General features: G+C 51.5%; 9 protein-coding genes across 9 annotated transcripts; 5 read left to right on the forward strand and 4 right to left on the reverse strand.

Moving 5' to 3' along the window:
- Nucleotides 1-1,891, reverse strand: K489DRAFT_431891 (uncharacterized protein; the record flags this gene model as incomplete). The annotated part of the gene is made up of 3 exons (XM_033608463.1): nt 1-415; nt 477-768; nt 825-1,891. The coding sequence occupies 3 exons, from the start codon at nt 1,889-1,891 to the stop codon at nt 203-205; spliced, it is 1,572 nt and encodes a 523-aa protein (XP_033459040.1). The 3' UTR covers nt 1-202.
- Nucleotides 1,892-2,251: 360 nt separating this feature from the next.
- On the reverse strand, nt 2,252-3,861 carry K489DRAFT_410373 (FAD dependent oxidoreductase superfamily; the record flags this gene model as incomplete). The annotated part of the gene is made up of 4 exons (XM_033607703.1): nt 2,252-3,058; nt 3,130-3,414; nt 3,503-3,522; nt 3,582-3,861. The coding sequence occupies 4 exons, from the start codon at nt 3,859-3,861 to the stop codon at nt 2,252-2,254; spliced, it is 1,392 nt and encodes a 463-aa protein (XP_033459041.1).
- Nucleotides 3,862-4,128: 267 nt separating this feature from the next.
- Nucleotides 4,129-5,924, forward strand: K489DRAFT_380750 (uncharacterized protein). The gene is made up of 2 exons (XM_033604947.1): nt 4,129-5,509; nt 5,565-5,924. The coding sequence occupies exons 1-2, from the start codon at nt 4,613-4,615 to the stop codon at nt 5,637-5,639; spliced, it is 972 nt and encodes a 323-aa protein (XP_033459042.1). The 5' UTR covers nt 4,129-4,612; the 3' UTR covers nt 5,640-5,924.
- A 1,927-nt stretch (nt 5,925-7,851) lies between these two features.
- Nucleotides 7,852-8,664, forward strand: K489DRAFT_230240 (uncharacterized protein). The gene is made up of 2 exons (XM_033599809.1): nt 7,852-8,229; nt 8,286-8,664. Exons 1-2 carry the CDS (start codon nt 7,953-7,955, stop codon nt 8,477-8,479), a joined length of 471 nt encoding a protein of 156 aa, XP_033459043.1. The 5' UTR covers nt 7,852-7,952; the 3' UTR covers nt 8,480-8,664.
- A 734-nt stretch (nt 8,665-9,398) lies between these two features.
- On the reverse strand, nt 9,399-12,078 carry K489DRAFT_320888 (WD40 repeat-like protein; the record flags this gene model as incomplete). The annotated part of the gene is made up of 3 exons (XM_033601499.1): nt 9,399-9,751; nt 9,977-11,857; nt 11,919-12,078. 3 exons carry the CDS (start codon nt 12,076-12,078, stop codon nt 9,399-9,401), a joined length of 2,394 nt encoding a protein of 797 aa, XP_033459044.1.
- Nucleotides 12,079-15,385: 3,307 nt separating this feature from the next.
- Nucleotides 15,386-18,483, forward strand: K489DRAFT_389006 (uncharacterized protein; the record flags this gene model as incomplete). Its single annotated transcript, XM_033606463.1, has 3 exons — nt 15,386-16,639; nt 16,696-16,909; nt 16,979-18,483. The coding sequence occupies 3 exons, from the start codon at nt 15,386-15,388 to the stop codon at nt 18,481-18,483; spliced, it is 2,973 nt and encodes a 990-aa protein (XP_033459045.1).
- Nucleotides 18,484-18,592: 109 nt separating this feature from the next.
- Nucleotides 18,593-18,988, forward strand: K489DRAFT_230300 (uncharacterized protein). The gene has a single exon (XM_033599810.1). The coding sequence runs from the start codon at nt 18,703-18,705 to the stop codon at nt 18,937-18,939; it is 237 nt and encodes a 78-aa protein (XP_033459046.1). The 5' UTR covers nt 18,593-18,702; the 3' UTR covers nt 18,940-18,988.
- A 973-nt stretch (nt 18,989-19,961) lies between these two features.
- K489DRAFT_389007 (uncharacterized protein) lies at nt 19,962-20,969 on the forward strand (the record flags this gene model as incomplete). Its single annotated transcript, XM_033606464.1, has 1 exon — nt 19,962-20,969. One exon carries the CDS (start codon nt 19,962-19,964, stop codon nt 20,967-20,969), a length of 1,008 nt encoding a protein of 335 aa, XP_033459047.1.
- Nucleotides 20,968-22,810, reverse strand: K489DRAFT_380753 (DUF618-domain-containing protein). Its single transcript, XM_033604948.1, has one exon. The coding sequence runs from the start codon at nt 22,664-22,666 to the stop codon at nt 21,308-21,310; it is 1,359 nt and encodes a 452-aa protein (XP_033459048.1). The 5' UTR covers nt 22,667-22,810; the 3' UTR covers nt 20,968-21,307.
- Nucleotides 22,811-22,816: the final 6 nt, after the last annotated feature.

The following is a 22,816-nucleotide window of genomic DNA, read 5'->3' on the forward strand; positions in this document are numbered from 1 at the left end:
CTTAGAAGAAAATGTGTCATAGAGGCGAGTTGATATATTCAGCGAGATGGCACTGATAGGAATTCACGTCACTGTTTTTCTGAATAAAGTTCGACCAAGAAACCACGACGATTACGATTTCATTCACCAAGACACTGTTCATCCATCATCGCCTTGTCACCAAGCAACAAACTTAACGAACACCAACGCAATTCTTGCAACATTACATAGACCGATCGAGTGCCTTCGAAATTGCACGTGAAGCCTCGGTGCACAGGCCATAGACGGCATCGGGCGGTGAGCAGCACGCTTCCAGGTTGATTGAGAAAATCGTCAGACTTCGGACAACTTGCGATCGGTCGACCGGAGATTCGGCCGAAGCTTGCCGCAGGGCCTTGATCAGAGCAGCTGCGCTGGACAGTCCGTAGATGCAAAACTAGTGCTTCTGCGTCAGCACGTTGATCGAGGAAACTATCATATCGTCGATCTCTACTCACAAGATTCACGCATGTCGGGCGTAGGTGGGGCGCGGTGTTTGTGCCGATCTTATTCAATACGACGAGGATTTTGGTTGAGGTTTCTAGCAGACGGCGGCGGAAAATTTGTCCTCCTTCGCCTTGTTGCAGCTGGCGTAGAATACAAACAAGGTTTTGCAGGTGGAATAGATATGTCGCTGCGCACACGAGGTTCTCTTGGGTGTCGCGCTCTGTATTGCTTTCGTCGACGGCGTCGTATCGAACGTGCTCTGGGAGAGAGAGCCAATGTTGCTCACAGCTTTGGAGTAGTTGACTATGATGACATTTCAGCACGTGACGAAGAAAGAAATCATAAGATCGCATTCTGACCTGAGCTTGATGTTGCCATCATCTGTGGTCTCGGTTTCGAAAAGTGCTTCAAGGATCTCTTCTCGAAGCCGACTAGCACCGTAGCTCGCCCAAACCCATGTGAAAGCACTCTGATTCGTGTTGTGTTGGCATGTGGTGGCCTTAGATGTAGACTGGCGTGTCGAACATCGGGATCGTTGATGGCTAGATAGACCATTGTGTGCGTGTTTCATGTCTGGCTCGATGTCGCAAAAACGAAACGATAGACGAGGCGGGCGCTCGAACACTGTAGCGAGGATCTTATCGATTGTGAAACATGCAGCAAAAGAATTGCGACGACATTCGGAGAGAAATCCTGGAGTAGATTTTAAACACATGGTGCTGTTTTTGTACAAACCAGCGGATGTGACATCGGTGCCGAGGTCGCCCAGGAGCCGCCAGACCTGCGGAGCTGCGAGATCGTTCTTCGTCAGAACATGCATTGTCAAAGATGTGTGAGAGTAATAATTACCAGAATGTCCGTACAGTCGCATGGTAAGCAGGAGCTGATGATAGGCCAACCAAACTTGCACATCGCTTGCAATTTGGGAAATTTCTCGACAAGTCTGCAAACAAATGGTCCCGCATTCATATAACTTGACGAAGCTTGATGACCGAGACGGAGACGAAGAGGTAGCGCTCGCAATGTGCTGAATCTGTGCAGCGATGATCAACAGCAGTCCAAGCATATCGAGACCTAGTCGATCGCCGGCCACAGCTCGACACCAATCCTCTAGAGTAGCGTCAGGCGCAACGGATGCTGGATGAGATGCGGTCGTCCGAAGCACAGTAGAGCTGGCCTCGTAAAGTCGTACGTGAAGAGGACCATTACTGCCGTTGTTCGTCATCAACGCCGTCGCTCGATTCGATGCATATTCGAAGCATAATTGCAGCAGAGATGAGGGCGCAATTGGATCGAAAAGGTCAGATCCAAAGTCTTCGTAGGCGGCTGGCAATTGGACAAGATCCGGTAGACATTTCTCCAGAAGCGATGATGTTGCTGTAACAAGGTCTCGATTATCTTCGGCTCTCAATGTGAGGTCCAACATTGCCCATCACAAGGTCCTTCGACGAATGTCTGACAGAAGGATCATAATTCGTGGCATACTCATGTGAAGAGCGAGTTCACAGGAAACGTGAACGACAATGTCGAGGATGGCCTTACTTTGCTTGTGTGCATCATGGCCATCGTGATCAGAGAGGTATGCCTTCCACTTAGGGAAAGCTCCAGCGTTACGCGCCATGGACGCACGCCTTTGCAAGTGCGGTGCTAAATTAGCTCTGCAGCCCATGTAGATCATCCCAGCGATCCACAATGTTCTTTCATTTGCGAAAACAAGTTTATGGCTCGAAGAACAATATGATAACCATATCATTATTCAAACTACGAGCCGGTCCCTGAACTCAATTTAAGCGCAGCCGTTCGTGCTCGCTGTCATCGGCATTTGCGCAAGTCTTTCTGCAGACGTCTCGAAACACAACGGGATGCCAGTGTCGGAGAATACTACGTCGTCCTTGACGATTCGAGCCAGGCCTCGTGCAGTGAGATAGATCATGGTCATCCCTCCGCCATTAAAGCCAGCCATGATGAATTGGTTATTACGCCCGACTACGCGGCCGACGTGAGGAAGGCCATCGGAGGTTTGACCCATGATGCCCGTCCAGAGCTTCCCGTCGGTTGCCGTCCAACCTCGAAAGGTTCGCTGCATGTAACCTTCGTAATATTCCTGGATTCCAGGTAACAAAGACGCATCATCCCAATTGTCATACCATGATTCACGCGTCGGCAAAGTTCTGAAGGCGGACTCGGCTCCGCCCACAACGATACTACCGTCAGGTCGTGGATTCAGATAATCCGTAAACCCTGTCTTGAACGCGATATTGTACGTCTGTGTTAGCTGTGGCGCGATAGCACCGATCTGTGAAACGATGTGCGAGTTGCTGCCCTTGTAGGGCACAATGCGTCCGGTGTATGTTGGAGCGATGCCACCTGTGTAGGCATTACTTGCAAACACTACTCTAGTCGCGCGAATGGTACCGCGACTGGTATGCACGTCACTATATTTCGTGCCTCCGACGACTCGAGTGACGACTGTATTAGTCTGGAGGTTGATAGAGCCAATGCACTTCTCCAGCAAGCCAGTGACAAGCTTGTAAGGCCAGAAAGAGCAGGCGGGCATCGATAGCGCAAATTTGGCTCCGCGGACAGATGTTATCTGCCAAGCATCAGTTTTTTTGTGAGCTCTGTCAAGATGGTGCGGTGTAACCATCTGCAGGGAACACCAACCTGCTCGATGTACTGCTCAGGCACTGGAGCAATGTCGCGTGTCCAGCGTTCCTTGGCACGCACACTGTTTTGGAAGTCCTTCCGGGCTGCAGACGCCTCCTTCTCATCGAGAAAGACATCGAAGCTACGCCTGAGTTCAAACTCGCATTCGATCTCCTCCTTCTCGATGACGTTTTTGAGCGCATCAATTTGAGCGGTTACGAATCGTGCTATGTCCTCTGCGGTCGCGACACCATGACGGCGCTTATTCAACTGGACGCCTGTGCTTCGAACCTTCACATGGCCCTATTAATTCAAAGAAATTCAGCGCGTTGTTTCCTACGAAATTAGAGCAGATGCGAAAGTTATTGCCAGAGGACAGCGCGAAACTCACGCCGTTTCGCCCAGTGGCGCCTGCGGGGAACCGATCAGCCCTAAATATCCGTGATGCCGTGTTGAGATCATCGTCCTACCTGAACACACTTGTCGAGCTTCAAGAAGTACGATTGAGGGCGCACAGCCCTTTTCATACATCTGCAATAGATGATAAACGAAGGAGACACCACTCAGGCCTGCTCCAATGACGACAATGTCACAGTCCGTGGGCAAGTTGTCGCTCGATCGATGTTCGTCCAGCCAATGAAGCTGGGAACGCCAGTAAGGTACCGTCGCGCCAGGTTGAGGGAGCACGCCATTGCTCAGCTTCTCACCGTGAAGGACAGCATCACCAAGGAATGGCTTCTGTCTAGTCATCGTGTCGGCTGGAGTTGAACGAAATTGTGAAAGACCAGCCGGGGAGCGAGGAGAGAAAGTAATGCAGAATGACGAGGTGGAGCTCAACAGGCGGAAGCCCCCCTGCAAGCCCTAGATCCTTGCAAACCAGCGCCCAATGCCAGTGCGGCGCGGGCTGCCAACAGTGCCCCAAACAGGAACGGAAAGCTTGGTTAAGTAGGCTGCTGCCGAACTCGAGGGGTGATGCCGACCTCCAAGTGGGTCTTGGCAGCCTTTCGCTCCACGCCCCAGACACTTTGCAGGTCCTCGACATTTTAAATTAGATCCATGCAAGATTCACGTCGACGTCGACAGCATTTCCCTCTTCTCTATCATCTCACCCACATTAGCGCACGACCGGCGTTCGTTTGCACGCCGCCCGTGCCTGTCCTTCCGAAGCTTTTTGTGCATGTGCGTCGGCTCGAGCAATGTTGTGGAGACAAGCTTCAGTCTGCACTCAACAGCAAATCACAATGAGCAATTCAAGGCTGCGTATTGGTCATCGATCGTCATCACCATTGTCGTGGAGACGTTACTGCGGACCTGCTTGGGCTCCTGCTCACCAATGACAGTCCAACCCGATCGCATGTGCGAACGTGTAGGCAGCATCATGCCTCGACATTAGATCAACTTGTGGTTGCTCCTCGCCGAGTATTGATGAGTACAATTGACGTATTTCCCACGAGCATTGTAACAACATTCCCAGGCGAGCGCGATCAACAATAAGAGAATCATGACCATGGGAGTTCTTGGCCAAGCATGCGAGCGGCGCAATTCACACACTTGCAATCATGGGAAGCGATGTCTGGCGCACGAGACTGCCGACCACCGCCAATACATTTCTCAGGATATCGCCGAGCTCCTGGAACAATCCGCCGAAACCTATCAAATAGATGAGCAGCCAGCACCAACAAGCATACCATCTACAGAGTTAGAACCGTTTACATTTCCGACATCAACAGGTCCACTTGACCGTGCGTTGCACGCTTCTTCATATTTTTCATCATTCAACTCATTCTCGCCAATTGTGCTCGATCCGGCTTTGAATCGGGTGGACGCCGATCTCTCACTCTTTTCCGGCTCGGATACAAATGCTGGGCTCAATTCTTCTGACAAGTTCATGCTTGAGCTTTCCGAGATTCCGATGTTTCCGGAAGTTGGAAGCGACTGGGACCCTCAGCCGGTGGAGGTTGCGAATACTGCAACTGGCGAAACGGGAGACTGCCCGGAACTGCTCACATGTTCGGAGTCGGATACTTCGCCGCAGATGCTTGATGTATGCTTCTCTGAGACGACGGACGAGTCATCATCATATGCATTCGACCAAACCATGTCCGACGCAGATCTCGAGGCCCCCGACGACCTCCAGGGAATGGGCTATCGATCAAGTACAGATGGCGGGTGGACATGCAAATGGGAGTCTTGCAAGCAGAAGAAGATTTTCTACCGGGCCTGTGACCTCCGAAAACATTTCGCAACACATCAGAAGACCCATGCCTGCACAAATGCGGATTGCAGCATGGTGTTTGCCACTGCCAAAGACCTTAGAAGGCACAGCGCGTCTCACATGCCGCAAATAGCGTGTGCGGCAGTGGGATGTCCACGGATGTTTTCAAGACTTGACAATATGGTATGATTGTGTGATTAGTCATCGCTGTTGAAATGATGTGCTGATTGCTCCCCAGAATGATCATTACAGACGGATACATAGACATAATCGGCTTCGCTGCACTGGCATCGCATTCCGGAGGACAGGCTGATCTTGAGCTTTTTCTGCATTGCACAAGCCGGCTCGACAGAATAATTGATGAATTGGCGCGCTTCATTTTGTTTGAACTTAATCCTGGCAGCATCAAAAGCATTAGAGAGGATTTATTTGCCGTGTGGATATACGGAACTTTGACACATTTCGGGGCATCACGGAGGAGGAGAAAGGGGGATCAACTGAAAATCCCTTGCCCACTTGCGGGTTTAGAGTCATCCCATCTGCACTTTGCATTGCATCAAAAACGCGTTGTTGTAGATCATCATACGATATGTGGAAGAAATAATGAATGCCTTGTTCGTTTTCGCGAAAACGACTCGGCTCATTGCATAGTAAATGCTGCCCCTGTGCCTACGCAGACGAGCCACCGAAATGCTAAACGGATCATAATGTGAAATAGCTGAACATTCGCAATGCACAATACCTAGTATGGTGTGATGTCGTTCGACTAGCTCCGACGCGAAACTCATGGGTTGGCGCAACTCTGACTTCGCCCCCACCACTTCGCCCATAAGCTTTCGTCTTCACGTAGATCACTTCCAGCGCAAACCTTCCAGCAGCCCACAAGTGCCCAATATTCGGTACTGGGACAACCTCTCCACTGGAATTAACCCACGATGCAATACACATCTTTCTCGACTAAATAACGCTCGTGTGTCTACGACGTATCCTCGCAGTCTCAGATTCACGGCATTCGGCCGAGAAAATGCACGTAAACCGTCAGAGGCTGCTGTCATCTCAAGCCTCGATGACGGTATTTGTAGGGCCAGCAACGCGCGAAGGAATGCCTGGCAGCGCAGCAGCATGGACTGCAAATCCTTCGCGTCAAAAAGATAATTTCACCATTGAACCGAGCTGAAAGGGAAAAAAATTGGTCAAACGTTAGAGCTTACAAGCGAGGGGGAATAGGAGCGTGGAATAACAAGAGCGTGGACTCAGTCGGCGAGGGGATTGGAGCAGAGCGGAGTGATCTCCTTGAGAGCTTTGAATGCCACTAGAGAATTGGGGGCACTAGGTAATTGAGCGGACTCGATTGCTATTGATGCAAGCTCTAATGGGAACTTCATGATTGAATAACACGACAACGCATGTGCCTTTTTTTGCTCGTGGTGGAGTCATGTCCGGCTGCACATTAAAGTTTCTGCATAACAAACTTTCTGCATGAATTGCTTGAAAGTGAACCCAAGCCCTGGGGCTCTTACATCTGTCGGGTCACCAATGTCAGCTGTGCCCATAGCTCAGGCGTATAACTGTGTCTTGTGAGCCCACGTTGACAGCGTCGCGAAACTGAACAAAATTCGCGGCGAAGAACTTGAATCACCAATGGCGTTGTTTCCAACGCTGCAACAGACAATTAGCGGGACGAAAGCACAATGCCCTTCCGCAAGTATTACGCTTGACTGCGCTATTGAGCTTCGTGTCGGGCCTGAAACGTCCGATCCTGACCGCCAAACGTGCCGATTTCCGGCAGTATGATCCTCGTTTAAACAGCTCCGCACGTGCGATCGTCGCCATTCAATTTGTGCATATAAGACCTGGATGTATATTTGGACTAGAAACCAACTAGGGCTACCAGGATTTATTGAGTATGCGCCTCTCACCAAACAATGCTACTGTTTGATCGGGGCGATATAGAGAGTATAATCCAGAGGAATGAAGAAGACAATAAGGTGCTGTCTTTCAAGTGCGCTTTTTCGTCCAAGCGTTTAGTGCTACAAAAGCGCCATCCATATATACACATACTTTACTACCTGAGTACATCGAAGTCATTGCAAGTGAGCTTCTTCCGAGACAATAAACATCATAGCTAAGGAAGCGTCCGTCGAATGATAAGTCCACTTCGGTTGCGGGTTAAGAACAGCCAAATTCATTCTTGTCGTTGAGGTCGACGAAGTCGTGATGGAATTGTGGTCTACTGGTGGCTCTTGCCCACGACTATATATGCCCATTATTTTTAATTCTCTCCTCGGGTCGGAATGCGCTCCGCACGCAGCTATAAGCCGACCTCTTGTTGCACACCTGGGCAAGATCTCGAAATGAAAATTGCAAGAACACCAAATTGCCAGGACTTTTTCCATCAAGAATAGAGTCAAGCTATTGAACATCCATGCAAGACAAGTTTGGAAAGAGAGCTAAAAGCCAGGTCTGGGCAGATTGAAGAGCCTGAGAAAATTGAATCTTTCTGCAGATTGCTCGTTCACGGAGCCCGTTCAAGAGTTCATTGCCTACCTATCCATAGGACGGGCTGCATGCGGAGCGCCCGGGCTGGCTGAAGCCCTGCATCTAGCAAGAACCTGTCCTTGTGTCCATGGAGAAGCTTCCCCTCACGATGCCGTCAATTAATAGGGAGCAAATCGTTCTCCTTTCTGGTGGCGTCGGCAGAGCTGAAACGAAATTACTCAAGTGTAGGTGCGATGGGGGCATGGCCAAGGAAGACCTTCAGTACTTGCGCATTGAACCTGCTCCGCGAAGGAGGATGCTGGACCGGCGACGGACTCGCGCATATATGTCCAAGGACTGCCGCAATGGTGACGTCGCGTGGAACGGACGCGACAATCCTGGACTGTACTGGTCCTTTGGCAAAGGTAAGTCAGATTCGATGCGATTCAGTCCTCAAAGCTCACGAGTACACTGGTAAGAGATTCGACATATATCTATTTTGCTGAGGCCCTGGACGCCAATGGCAGATCGTTGCGTTGGAGCGTGTTGGATCGAGGAATGAAGATCGGGTTTATCGCGTCGGGAGTACAAACCTTTGACACAACGACCACACTTTTATCTACGACGAGGACTGCCTTGAAGTTCACTATCTGCATGTGGACAATGGCGAGCTGAAGTGGGCTCGTTCGGGTTGACGGCATATCGGCATCACTAATGAGCAAGGAAGTTCTGTAGTGAAATCAGGATGACGAGTTCGCGTACGCCGCGCTTTTGCCAAACACCGCATGACGAACACATTGATGTTCCAGCATAAACTAACTTTTCGAAATAATCGTGTGATCCTGCCCCGAGACGCTGCTTTATGCTCCGAGGTCAAGAAAATATAGATTTGAGGTAGAATTCGCAAGCGATATCACGGAGGATTTGGTCTTGACAGGGGAAATCATTCATGATCTTGATCATTGTGTGAAAACCTCCTTGTATCACGATCCCGATTGACTGTGGTTTACGACATGTGATATAAGCTGAGCGGAGATCTTCCGGGATGCAGTTACAGCACCGACAGGATGAACGACTTGAGCGATTTGCCTCCTGCAATGGTTTTGGAGAGAGCGGGCCGTTTTCACGAACAGCGCACATTGTCTATTCCGTGCCAGGTCATCCAGAGCGTGCGGATTTTGTTCTCAAACCTGCTATGCTAGCTAGTGTTGAAAGTTTCTACAATGCATACGATGACAACTAATCGAACCCGCTCATCAATAATAATCCACCCATCTCCGCTTTCGTAAGAAAAGAAAAGACATCAAAAAATAATTCGGAAAAGGAAGAACAAATGCATATCCCTGGGAATGAATGCAGGAAATAAACAAGACTGACAAGGATATAATCGTGATGAGAACCAGAGACGCGCACGTGGAAAAAAAGAGGACAAGCCGAGAGAAAGCACACGATCGGGCCCACCGACTGACCGCCAAGAATCGCCCTCCAAGAGCAAGCGATCAACGACCAATAGCGTGCAAACTCAAATGAATACCCAGGAAGTAATGATACCGAGAGCGACAGAGGCAAATTGAGTGATGCAAGGAAGCGGCGATCAAGGCGTCTCCGAGCTCCAATCACCAATCATCTCGAGGTCCTTATTACCGGCGGCGAAATCCCATCCCACGATAACGCGGTTCTGACTGCAAGCGATGATCCTCCTCGCATCGAATTGGAGTTTGAAAACACGATTCGACTCTGCGCGGGCGGCGGCTGCAGCGGCGGGATTGCGGTGATGGTGATGGTGGTGATGATGGTGGCCGTGATGGTGGTGATGAGGCTGCAGATTTGCTGGACCGGGTGCTGGAGCTGCTGTGGCAATGGAAGGGCCTTGAGTGCCAGGGCCGACAGCGGTCTGCGCGAGGATTGGTCGTGATGCTGTGCTAGGTCCTGCTGCGGGTGCGGCCACTGGGAGAGCGCCGCCGATAGCCGCAGGAGAGACGACAACGGGAGGTGCGCCCGAAACCGGTCCTGCGCTGAGGCCATCTCGAGGTTGGGCGTAGCGCGGAGCGGAATTGTGTGGATGTGTAGAAGGTTGGGCATCGCTTGCGGCGCCGAAATTCTGGACAGCGTTCGCGGCAAGTGGGCTGCGCTGGAGAGCGTCTCTTTGAGCTTGCTGCGCGTTAAGTAAACGCTGTTGCTGAGCTTGTTGCCTCTGTGCCAAGGCTGCAGTGGCGGCCTGTTGACGGATCTGCGCTTGTTGAACCTGTGCTTGCTGCGCAGCTGCATCAGCGGCCGTCAGAGGGTATACAGCGAGTGCCGGTGTGATTGCTGGTTGGAAGGCAGCCCCCGAGCGAGCTGCTGCAGCCGCACGAGTATTCGGCAGCATACCCTGGTGAAGACGTTGGTTTGGTTTCCAATTTCCCTCGCCGTCCCGCTTCCAAACGATGACCGTCTCGTCGTAGGAGCCCGAAACAATTCTCGCCCATTTACTGCCGCCGCCTCCAGGAGGGATTTTATTGCCTAAGCTGAGCACTTTATTCGGATCGCTAGACCCAGCGTTCCTTCCTGGTCCACGTCGAGAGATCTTCCTTTCCTCAATCGCGCCAGCGGCAGCAGCTCGCCTGAAATTCGCGTCAACTTGTCGGGCTTGAGCGTGTAGTTCCTCATCAGAGATGATCCGCAGATCACCAAATCGCGCCTGCACTGTGCGAACCAGATCACTGTGTCCATCGAGGCATGCTATCTCCTGATAGGTTTCGTAGTCGAAGATGCGCACCGTGTTGTCTGATGATCCGCTAACAACACGACGACCATCAAATTGTACACACGCGATTCCCTTGGTATGGCCTTCATACTTTTTCATCGGGTATCCTGTGTGGATATTCCATGCCTTGACGCAACGATCGCCAGATGCCGAGACGATGATATCGCCATGGATTTGCACGGCATTGACAGCAGCGCCATGGCCGTCTCTCGATCCCCCAAAAGCATCAAGCAGCGTCAATGGCGGGATAATATCCATGTTTGCAAATGCATTGATAGCTCGCATCGGGATGATGGGGTCAGTATTGCTTATCTCTTTGCGGTTCCAAATCTTGATGGTTTTATCCTTGGAACATGTCACTAAATAGCGTTCATCGAACCGCAGATTGAGCACACTTTCGGTATGTGCATCGGTCATCTTCTTGATGATTTCACCTGTTGAGAATTTCCACACAATAACATAATTGTCACTGCCTCCACTGATGATTATGTCTTCTTCGGGGCGATCGTCGAATTGAAGACAGAGTACGCTGGCATCGTGACCATAGAGAGGCTTCGCTTTCAAACGGTATGTGCTCAAATCCCAGATCCGAATAGACGCGTCGCGCGATCCGGATACCAGAGTGTCCCCAATGTGTTGGATGGTGTATACGCATTCTGTATGCCCTTCGTGTTCGTGTTGTGGATGCGGCAGGCGAAAGCTCGCATACTTTCCCTTTTCCCAATTTCTCTCCAACAATCGCCTCTGCTTATAAATCCATGGCCAACTGAATTTTGAGGGTGACGTTGATGCTATGACTCCTTTTTCTGATGACGAAGCCCGACCATCCTCCGAGCTAGACTTGACTCCCTCCATGTGATCGTTTTCGTCAAAATCCATATCGTGGTCCTCGACTTCGTCGGCGATTGGTTGCTTCCCATTGTCGTTAAACGCTTCGTCTCGGGGTCTCTTCCGACCCTCTCGCTTGGCAGAACTATTTGATTCATCGTTGAGTCTGCGCGATGCTGAGGTGAACCCAAACGACCTGGCGCTACGCTCGTGCTCCCTAAATTTGGCTGTATCCATGTCCCAACCTTCTCTTGAAAAGCAGTCTCGCCAAAGTCTTTCATCCAGTGCCCGTTCTCTCCATCCTCTTGACACAAGCGAGCAAGTGAGAAGGTCGTGTGGTGACAGATTCGAAAATGTGTGAAGTATGAGCTCGTTGGGAAGCTTTGAAACAGGATCGAAGTAAACCATAGTTGCGAGATGTTCGTGAAATTCTACCAGGCGAGCAACGGGAAATGTGCGAAGCATATGCTGTACCAGAACTGATCGCAAATTAGCACATGCTTCGTTTTGACCAAGACCATGGATTTCTGGTGTCCATACCAATACGTTCGCTCTCTGGGAGACCCGATATGCTTTTCAATAATTGACTCGCAGTGCTGGGTGCGTGATCCGATTGTGTAAGCATCTCCTCATCGGCTCCAGCCGCGCTGTTTGTGTCACTGGCATAACTCTCGTCGGGTAGTGATTGTTGGTGCCTCATGATGGCAGCGGTGCGCGCGTTCAAAGAGTCTGCATCAGAAGAATCGTATGAAGTCATGCCAGAGCCAGGATGGTGACGTTACAAATATGAACTGAATCGTGAACCGTCTAGTTGATTATGTTTGTGGAGAGGATCTGCAATTCGCGCCCATCATGGTGCGTGGGGCAGCGTGGCAAGGAAGGATTGACTGTTGAGCCACGAGGCTGCAGTGTATCGCCGTCGGCGACTTTGCGCACTGCTCACGACTCCGGACCAACGATGATTGCGTCTGGGTGTACTTTGGTCATATACAATAGTCGTCAATGTGATGTTCGAGTGCAATCGTACCTACACACACATGTGACGGGGTCGATGCGGGCGCTTGGACGTTAATGATGGTCGCCCGGGCGTGTTTATATCAGGGCCTTTTAGTGATACAGTAGACCGGAATCAACCCTAGCGGCCCAAGGGAATTAAGCATAGGTGCCAGGTGCTATACAACATTTATTGTGTGGAAAGGAGGTAAATGGCGAAATTTGGGAATTCCTTGGGTCCATCGCAAAGTACTCTCTCGGCGAGCTCAGTTCGCATGGGATCAACAAACGAAGGAATCAGAAGGAAGCAGACGTACAGGTAACTGGGCAGTGTGTGTTTTAGTTGACATCTAGATACGACCCTCCAGCCGCCGACTCTCTATGTCTGTGCCGACTCGGCGGCTGCTCACGTGCCCTGTGCACATAAGTCCCAGAGTGGTGGATGGCTATTCATCAAAGAAACGAAAAAGAGGGAGGTTGTAACCGTTACGTTCCGTAACGTGTCGTGATCGCTCTGTAGCAGTTGTCGATCGCATACGATAACTCTCGATCGATTGCGTCCATGAGAGGCCAGAACCATGAACCTCTAGAACGACGAGCCGATTGGTACAATTGTCATCGTTGTCCGATGTCAGCACCGCGCAAAGCTGGGCCTGGCTGGAAGTCGTACCACGCGCCAGCACAGCACGCGACATTCGGGCGAGAGTTCCGCCTTACCTGTTGTAATTCCGTTTGTCGCGATCTTGGCCCCTGCTTGATCGACCGTCATCAGAGACAAAAAGCAGCCCACGTGTGCCTGCTGTCCAAGACAAAATTCGGCATCGGAAACTGGGCCCTGCGACAGCCATGACTCGCCTATGATGGCTGCTCGCGTGCGTGAGAAACAAGGCCCCTATTCAAGCGCCTTGCTGAAAGCGACGAGGACCCTCGATCGTGAGAATTTAAGTACCACCGAACCTTAGAAGTCAGCAGAATGACCGGGCGGCAAGCGCAACAACGCCTTCGCCATCAGCAGCGTCATCCGTGAGCAGAACGACATTACAAGGAAGGAAGTCAGCTGGCGATGACTCGCCATAGTATATCTATATATGTCGTATGTAGTCCTTGTCTGTTTCTTCTTTGGTTAGAGATGGGAAACCTCATGCGATCAAGACATGATTGGTTGGTTCCTTCAAATCCCCCATCCCTTGGCGTTACGGGTCGAAGAAATGTGACCGCGGCAAGTCGGAAGAAACAAGCTCTAGCGACAAACCGGCACTACACCACTGAACACTCGAACAAGTGGAGTGCATTGTCACAACATGTACCCTCCCGACGCTGTATCCCAGCTCGTCTGCATGTATATCACACGATTATGTTGCGCAAGCGAAAGTATCTACCAGTTCGACTTTGCAGTCGTCGCAAACAGTGAGATGGACAGGCCTTGCAAAGCAGCAGATCGAGTATGACATCCATGAATGCCTCCTGTTCATTACTACTGGTGGGGCACAACTCGGTCGACAGTATATCGAGGAGCGGGTAGATCCTGGTTGTTCTGAACCCACGTCCCTACCTAGTAGTTCTTTGTGTGTAAGGTACATCCCGAGGTCCGTACCAATTTACACCTGGGCATACATCAAGTGTATTCAACCATCGGGAGGTTTCAGGGGCCAGTGCCCCGTTTCATCGTCGCTTTCGATGGCCAAGCAGAAAGCTGTCGTCTTCCCAGGCGCGGCCGTTTCTAATCACGTCGCGATATTCGATAGAATTGAAGTTCCAATAGTCTCGGGATCGCGGAGGCTATTTTGATCGAGAATGACAAGATCGATAGCGATACCGGGAATCGCGTCGTTGGGATTCGACGTTGCTGGTAGCGCGCGACAGAGAGAGGGCGCTCGTCGCTTCCAGCTGATTACGGGACTGACACATGCCCGTGATAGCCAATTTGCTTCTGTTTGTGATAAACCCGACACACCCTGGCAGTGTCGGGATGTGCCTCACACTAACAATGAGCTACTACATCACCTTCGACATATTGCTGCAGTTTGATAGCCGTTAACATTGTCTTGTCCGCCTACAAAAATAACAGGAACCTTGGAGGAACAAATCGAATGAGAAGCAACGCGCATCGGTGGCACTAACCTGCAGAATCTGAGGGATACCAAAAGGGCCCCGCGCAGTAGCCGCCGAATTCCTCCACTTCAGGGCTTGCAGGAGCGATCTAGGGGAAAGTGAATTCGCCCATACAGCGCACAGGACTGGAGGCATACATGCGTGTGTGTGTGAGAGAAGTGTGGGTGGGTGGGTGTCCCGGTAGATAGTATGCACGGCCAGTGGGCGTGAGAAGGGAGAAGAGAACAGAGAGAGGGTGGGTGCATGCCACCATCACCACCATCGTCTTCTCCTCTCCTCCGGCTCACGGCTGGGGGGCAAGAAAGAATAGGGCGCTTTTCTCTCGACCCTGACACGCAGGAGTTTTGTATGAGAAGGGAACAGTGCCGACACCACTACACTTTGCACATCCACTCACAATCTCCGCATCACACCACCCTCGATTTTCACGACAATCGTGCTCTGTCTCTTTTCTATACTACAGTTCGCCCGTCTGCGAGAGAATCATATTGCCGTCCTCGACACCGTCACCATTCTTGTCCCGACTCGCTTCCTCGCCGCCCTTCGACTACAGACACACAACTTCACCGCCGTTCGATTCATGACTTCAACGGCTGTCGCGTAGAGCGTCAGCGGGCATGGAAATTGCGACCCATGCGAATGCGACTCCTCAACTCGGCCGCACTTTGACCACATCCTTCAGTCTCTCCAGCGTCGCTCGTTCCGCTCTCCGCCCCGCCGCCCAATCTACCATCACCTCCACCACCGACCCCGCCATGAACGCGGCATACGCCGCCACGAGTCCGCTGGTGCACTCGCAGGCTCACACCGGCTCCAGCTACAGCATTCAGTCCCGCACATCGAATCGCAGCAGTAATACCACCGAGGGAACCTCACACAGCACTCTGTTTCCTCCTCCACCCATGTCCTCCCCGCCCGGACCGGGCACTCCAAATGGCAATGAAGTTACCGCCAATGACAACGTCATGAACTCGGTTGCAGATGCGAGCAAATCGCTATTTCAGATCTGTGTTGGGCTACGCCAGCGGTTGAAAGGCGTGCCGGGTTGTGAGGAGGCGTTCCTGCAGATTGAGCAAGAGGCGGAAGATGACACTGACCCCGTAACATTGCTGTGGCGCACAATACGCCGAGGACAACCTCTTATTTCAATTTACACATTGCTGCGTCCGGGGCAGCCTATGAATCTCCCTTCTGCCACTGGTCCAAATTCAGACATCAAGAGAGGAAAGGCTGCAGCGTTCAAATTTTTGCAAGCCTGTATCACCGACCTCAAAATTCCGCAGGAAAAACTTTTCATCATCACAGACCTCTATGCCGATGACACAACTGGATTTGTCAAAGTAGCGAGAGTTGTAAATTGGGGATTGGATGAGTTGGTACGCCGAGGAGATATTGAAGACTTTCGCACGCGGGGATCCGACCTTGAAGGAGCGGGTAAAGGAAAACGAACACAACGGCAGCACATTATTGCGGAATTGGTCACGACTGAACGCACATATGTCACACATCTGGAAATCCTCCAAGCTTTCAAAAACATGGTAGAGGAGAAAGGTATTATTCCAGGAGACGCGTGCCATCACATTTTCCTCAACCTCAACAACCTTTTGGATTTTCAGCGAAGATTTTTGATCCGTGTGGAACAAATTAACTTCTTACCCGAAGAGGAGCAAAATTGGGGATCCATATTTCAACAATGGGATCAAGGCTTCAAAGTCTACGAACCATACATCGCCAATCAGGCAAAATGCGAGCGCATGGTCGTAGCGGAGTTTCCTCGATTAAAGGAAGCAGGTGGAAGCATCGAGATGCGACAGATGGTGGAGTCCGCAGCTTCTCTTTATGGCTTCCTCATGAAACCCTTTCAAAGATTGAGTAAATATCCGCTGCTCTTAGACGACTTGTATAAGAAAGGTGATCTGGATGAGCAAAAGAAACAGGATCTTCTCCTCGGAAAAGAAGTCGTCACCACCATTCTGCAGGATGCGAATAAGGCTGTGGACGCCGAGCAAAAGCTCGGATTGGTCCGGGAACTCAGTGCGCGCGTCGATGATTGGAAAGGGCTGGACCCAGATGCCTTTGGAAAATTGCTGCTATACAGCCCAGTCACATTGCTGAAAGGCGATAACGTGTCAAACAGCAAGGATTCGGAAAGTCAGGTACGTACAATGGCGAGTTCATACTCACTTCTCGTCGTACTAATTTGTTTGTTTAGTTTTTCCTCAAGAGTGATCAGGAGGAGCAATTCTTCATTTATCTCTTTGAGAAGATTCTTTGTTGCTGCAAGCCAATTGATCCTGCCAAGCCGAAGAGCAAGCTTGGGTCCAGGAACAATGTGCCGGCTGACAAGAACGCGAAGCCGAAATATCAGCTCAAAGGTCGGATCTTCATGCAAAACGTCACAGACGTCGTGTCTTTCATCAAGCCAGGTATGCTTCCTGATGTTGCTGAAACGACATCTCCCTGGTCCTTTACGCTCGGCTGACATATACTTCCAGGCTCATACACATGTCAAGTTTTCTGGAACGGCGGCTCTACCATGGAGCATTTCGTCGTCCGGTTTGCTTCAGAGGAGCTCTTGACGAAATGGTCGGCACAGCTTCAGACCCAGCGGCAAATCGCCGTCGACAGGGAGAACCGCAAAAGGATGCATGCACGTGCAAGTGACGGCGTACGAAGCGGTACCAGCTCTACCGAATTCTCATATCTACAAAATCAACCGACACTGGAGAATCCACACTTACAAGATGATGACGACGAAGAAGAGGACGAGGATGGAGAGGCCATGGCCGGCAGCATGAGAAGCTGGTCTTCCAATAACTTCCCTGGACGAACAGCATACACACAGAACCAAAATGACAGTACGACCTCATTACGATCTCGGAGCACTACTAGCGAGAGTACACAGGCATCAATCGGAATGGCGTCCTCACGATCACCACCACCCAGGTTCCCTGTCGGCTCCCTACAGCAACAACAGGCACTTGCTGTGCGGACACGAGATCTTTCTTCTTTCAGCGGACCATCGCCTGGTATTGGTGCGAACATGGACAGCTACTTTTCACCTACAGGTGAATCGCCAGCTTCCAGCATCAGGACCAGCGCAAACTCGGGCGTGTACCCTTTCCCCACGCAACAGATTCCTCAAAACTCATATTATGGTGAGAACCACGGACAGACTCGTTTCACTGCGCCTGCCATGCCACGACCACAAGCAAGTCGTGAATCAAGTGGTGCGTCGAACGGCTATGCACCGCCAGGTAGGGCACCAGCTTCGCGACCTAGCTTCTCCAACAACATGCATAGCGCTCAAGCTACCGCATACAGAAATCGCTCAGCAAGCAGTCCGGATATTCACAATGCTCAGCGCTTGGCCTTGCGTAGTAACCAGCCTCCAGTTCCTGACATGCCTACATCGTACCAACATTCAGCTCATGTCATAAACCGAAGTCAAAACAATTCACCGAACGTCCCGCACGGTTCACGCGAACGATTGTACTCTATCAGCCGACAAGAAGCGTCGCCGACTGAATATCCACACAGTGCATCACGACACATCCAGCCGGCAAGCGGTGCCCCAAGCCGCAGCATGACTCCCCTCTCCTCACAACAATCCTACCAACAAATGCCCCCTCAACTTCAAGCCTTCCCGGCCGATTCCGGAACATCCTCCCAACTCCGCGTCAAGGTCCACTGCACAACCGCCGGCCAGGTTCTCACCCTTGTCGTCCCCACCACCATCACATATTCATCACTCAAAGACCGCATCGATGCGAAACTGCAACGCAGCACGAACCTCTCACTCGGTGACCGTGGGCCAAAAGAGAACCAGGTCAAACTGAAGTATCTGGACGAGGATGACTACGTCAGCATACAATCCGATGAGGATGTACAAACGGCGTTTGAGGCGTGGCGGGAGGCCAATGGGCATTTGGCACAGGCGGATGGCGGCTACGGCATGGGCGGACTTTTGGGTGAGATCGAACTGTTTTGCCAAAAATGAATGGGCGTGTTGGGGGGTCTCATGTTTTCACATGCCCTGAAATGCGGATGCAGGTGATTCGAACACGTGGAACAACCTGCTTCTCGTTTATGCTGTTACGTTCGTCGGTGGAATCCACCCACGTGTGGAAGTCGTGACATAGTCTCATGCGGCAATGCATGACTCGGAAAACATCGTGGAATGATTCTCACTTAAACCCGTCTTTCTCTACTAGACGGCATGATTGAACGAGTGGCAGCGATGCCGATATGGAAATGGAAAGGATTACTTCGCGCGTGCTCATTTCATGCCAGTAGTTTATCCCATGTGTGTGTCTACCTTCAGTGTAACCAAGCCAATGGACTGAAGAGCAGGTTCTTCCTTTGCGTGGATCATGACCCTGACGTGCGTGTCATTATACATGTCGATTCCAAGCATTGGTGCAGGTCACGGGCGTTTCCCGTTGGCTACGACTAGAGATTGATAATCATTTAAAACTTGGCACATTGCGCATCACGCTTGCAACAACATGTAATATTCATCTTCCGTGCCTGGAGCAAGGGACGGGGTAGTGAGCTCTGCAGTATAATGCATTCATGTGATTGAGCGGTCCCTGATAACATCGTTATGTGACCTGTTGTGAAGAGACTGGACTGATATCTGCTCGTGGCTGGGGAAGGGCCTAATCGGGTAAAACTTCCCCAGGTCAGCACGCGAGCGGCAACATCCCGTCCAGCCACCAAGAAAGCCATACAATCTGCGCCTCGACCCGCTTTCGAGCTCCCGCTAATGACGACGATTCAAGACTGCATGTCGTCCCGCTGCTGCACGTCACACAGACTCTGATAGTGATTCATTCATCTTCAACACGACATATATCGGGTCGCACAGGACAAGTTTCTGCTCTTTATTTTAACGACAACTTCTTTATCCTTGTGCGCGAAGCGCCGCGCAAGTTCCTTCCAAGCCCGACTGGGAGTCTTCCCGCTCAATATGAAGGCGCGGCATCAACCATCGCCGAGCCACCAGCAGCAGCATCGATGAAGCCAAATAAGAAACCTCGCGATTCCAGGGTGGCGCTCGCAACTGCGCGTGTCATCCCCGTCTTTCTTGTCCTGGTCGCGATATATTGCAGCTATGTCATCGTTGGACCGCTCTCCATCAATTACCTTCTCAACCCACCCTGGGGTCAGCCCGTCCGGGATGTTGCGGGAATCGCAATACCGATTTGTTATTTCTTTTTATTACTTCCGGTTGCTGCATCATGGATGCGGTTGACCCTCGTCGTCTTCACGCAACCGGGTTATACGGCGCAAGGACCGAAACGGCCGAAACCGGGAGTCCCAGACGATCGACCGCCACCTGGACTAGAGGCGTTTTGGGAGAGAGATGCCTTCGTGTGTGATGCGAATGGCATGCCGATTTGGTGCTCGTATTGCCATAGTTGGAAGCCGGATCGAACGCATCATAATCAGGACGTCGGACGATGTACCCGGAAAATGGATCATTTCTGCCCCTGGGTTGGTGGGGTGGTGGGGGAGAATTCGATGAAGTTCTTTATCCAATTCGTTGGGTACACGAGTCTTTTGACGGCCTACGTGATGATCGTACTGGCTTATTTTATTGCAACGGAGGAAAAGGATGCGCAGTGGTGCGTAGCTCTCGGCCTTTCTGCATTCTTCCTCATGTTCACTCTGGGCATGTTTCTCAACAGCCTATATCTGGCGGCACAAAACGTCACCACTGTGGAACACTTGAACATCGGTGGAAGTCGAACGACTTATATCGCCGTTGTCCTCCCCCCTGAGCTACAAGCGGACCCGATTACACTTCCTCCGCCAGCTCGACGATCATCCCCTCACTCCGACGCTGACAGCCAACAACCGCTCCAATCCGAGCTCGACGATCCCGCTCATCAAAGCTACTTCCAGCAGTCTAAGAAGCCGCCCCGGCTATCCTCCGCGCCATCTTCACCATCATCACAGCCTCCAAGCTCCAAGCACTGGAAAGGAACCATTTCTTTTCCCCTCAATCTCCCCACCGACCGACCGCCCCTCCCCGCGCCGACCCCAAGAACCTTCGCCATCCTCGAACTCCCCGCCCGTATGAACCCCTGGGACCTCAAAAGTCCATGGGCGAACCTCTCCGAAGTCTTCGGCTCCACGCCCGATGAATGGTTCCTGCCTATCAAGCGCAGCCCCTGCTGCGATCATACCTCCATGATCGCGGAATACCCGCTCGGTCCCGATTTCGAGACATTGCTGCAAGAGGTCGGCCTCGTGCGCGATGCCATTCCACATAATACCTCTTCCAGGCACTCGCAAGCCCCGCCTATCGGCGGCTCCTTTAGTAAAGATGCCCATACGCAGAGCAGCGTCGGTGACCGCAAGCGCAAGAGAGTTCTGGATGCCGGATGGCAGAATGGCGAGAGACCGGATGGGTGGATGTTGGAGAAGGAGGCTCGGCGAGCGAGAAAACAGGATCGGAGGCGAGAGGCGTTGGGTTAATGGAGGGGTTTTCCATATTATTGAAATTGGTCTGTTTAGAAGCACTCTCGTATCGCGTAGACGACGACTCGTCGGAAAGAAATTATCTTATGAATTAATGATTTTGGGACCACAAAATGTCCCTCATTATTCGGGATGAAAGTGTCGCGGCGAAAGATTCCTCCCCTCTGCAATACATTTCTCGGCCCCCTTCTTTTCTCTTAAGCGATTCCCAACTCGTTACAAGCAAATCTGACAAATTGTACCCTCCCCCAACAATAAATACAAGGACAACTCATACACAGCCCAACTCGCCATCGGAAATCATTCAATCCTCCGGATTATCATACAACATCCCCTCACGATCCCAATAAAGCACTAACACCATCCTCGTCCACACCACCGACGGATACACCCCCAAAGCCATCGTCGTCCTCGTAATTGCTTTGCTTTGACCGCTTGAGTCGTGGATCGCCCTCGCTTCCATTGCTCGCGTGTTCCGGAATCTCGTCTGAAGCCTTACGGATGTGCGGCATAAGATTTTTCAGGAAGTCCTGCGCGGCGGCGGCCGCTTGTTGTTGGGCGAGTGAGGAGGAGATTTCGAACGATGGAGGTGGCTCGTTGAAGGTATTGGATTGCGTGGGGATTTGGTCATTGGAGATTGAGCTAGGGTCTTGGGTCTCTAGGGGTTCGGTATTGGTCATGATATTTGCGCCGTTGAATGGTAAGTCATCGTCGTTGTTGGGAGGTGGAGTGAAGGATTCGACATCAGGAGGGGGCGGCGTGAAACCTTCTGTGTCAGGTCTTGCGGGCGCTGATCCATCACGATCGTAGGATTCCGCCCCCAAGGTGGATTCCTGGCCGCGCATGATGCTGTCCTCTACTTCGGTCACCTTCGCTTGGGTGCTGTCGATCTTCGCACTGAAGTCGTTGGAAATCTCCTCATCTTCAGCGAGTTTTGTGCGCGTGCTTTCTAATAGCTTCTCGAGGCCCTCGATCAATTCCCGTTGCGTTTTGATCTTCTCGCCGACTGCGAGATGTGCGGCAGTGAGATCCTTGACCAATCCTCGAAGTCGCGCTGCATGTACAGGTGCTGACGGGATTGATGTGCTGGGATCATTCCATTTCGAGTACTCATCACTTGCGGTTGCGACCGGAACTTTGGCCGTCGATGTAGCCTTGTTCAGAGCCGTGAAGGATTTATTTATCCCTTCCAACTCAGATACGACTCCACTCGCGGCTGTGCTTCCCCCAAACAGGCTTCCACCGAGTCGACCACCTCCTCCGCCGCCTAGAGTCTTCCCTCCCTTCTGCTTGTCAAGTTCTTCCAATCTCTTTTCGATTTGCTCCTGAATCCGGTTATCGAAAATGCCGCGTTGCCGCCAGACTTCAACCACCCTCCGGATCTTCCCTTGGATATCTTGACTAGAGCCTTTGTATGCAGCTGCAGTGGCATCGGCGATCAGTGGCTCAAATGCGAGTAAGAAGTCCTGCTTGGAGCGTGCTCGAGATTGTTGCACGACTTCATTTGCGAGATAGATCAGATTCAATCGCTTTGATGCGTTGGTGTTTTCTTGCAATCGGTTTAGCCAGACGGAAGCCGTCTTGGCTGCAAATCGACGATGGAACATAATCCATTGTGCATTGGAGACGATGCTGTCTTGGGTTTCGTTCAGTGCAGCGAGCTTCGCTCTGACAGCGTCGTCGGAATACGCCATCTTCTTTCTTTTCCGCAGCCGATCACTGCCGAAATTATAGTGCAAATACAGTCAATTAACACGAGAGCTACTAGAACATGGAGACGCGGCGCTCGGATGGGAATGACTGTGATGCGCGACACAAGTGAAAGCAGCGAATGGCCGCGGGCG

Source organism: Dissoconium aciculare (genome assembly GCF_010015565.1).
Source record: "Dissoconium aciculare CBS 342.82 unplaced genomic scaffold K489scaffold_7, whole genome shotgun sequence".
Lineage (NCBI taxonomy): Eukaryota > Fungi > Ascomycota > Dothideomycetes > Mycosphaerellales > Dissoconiaceae > Dissoconium > Dissoconium aciculare.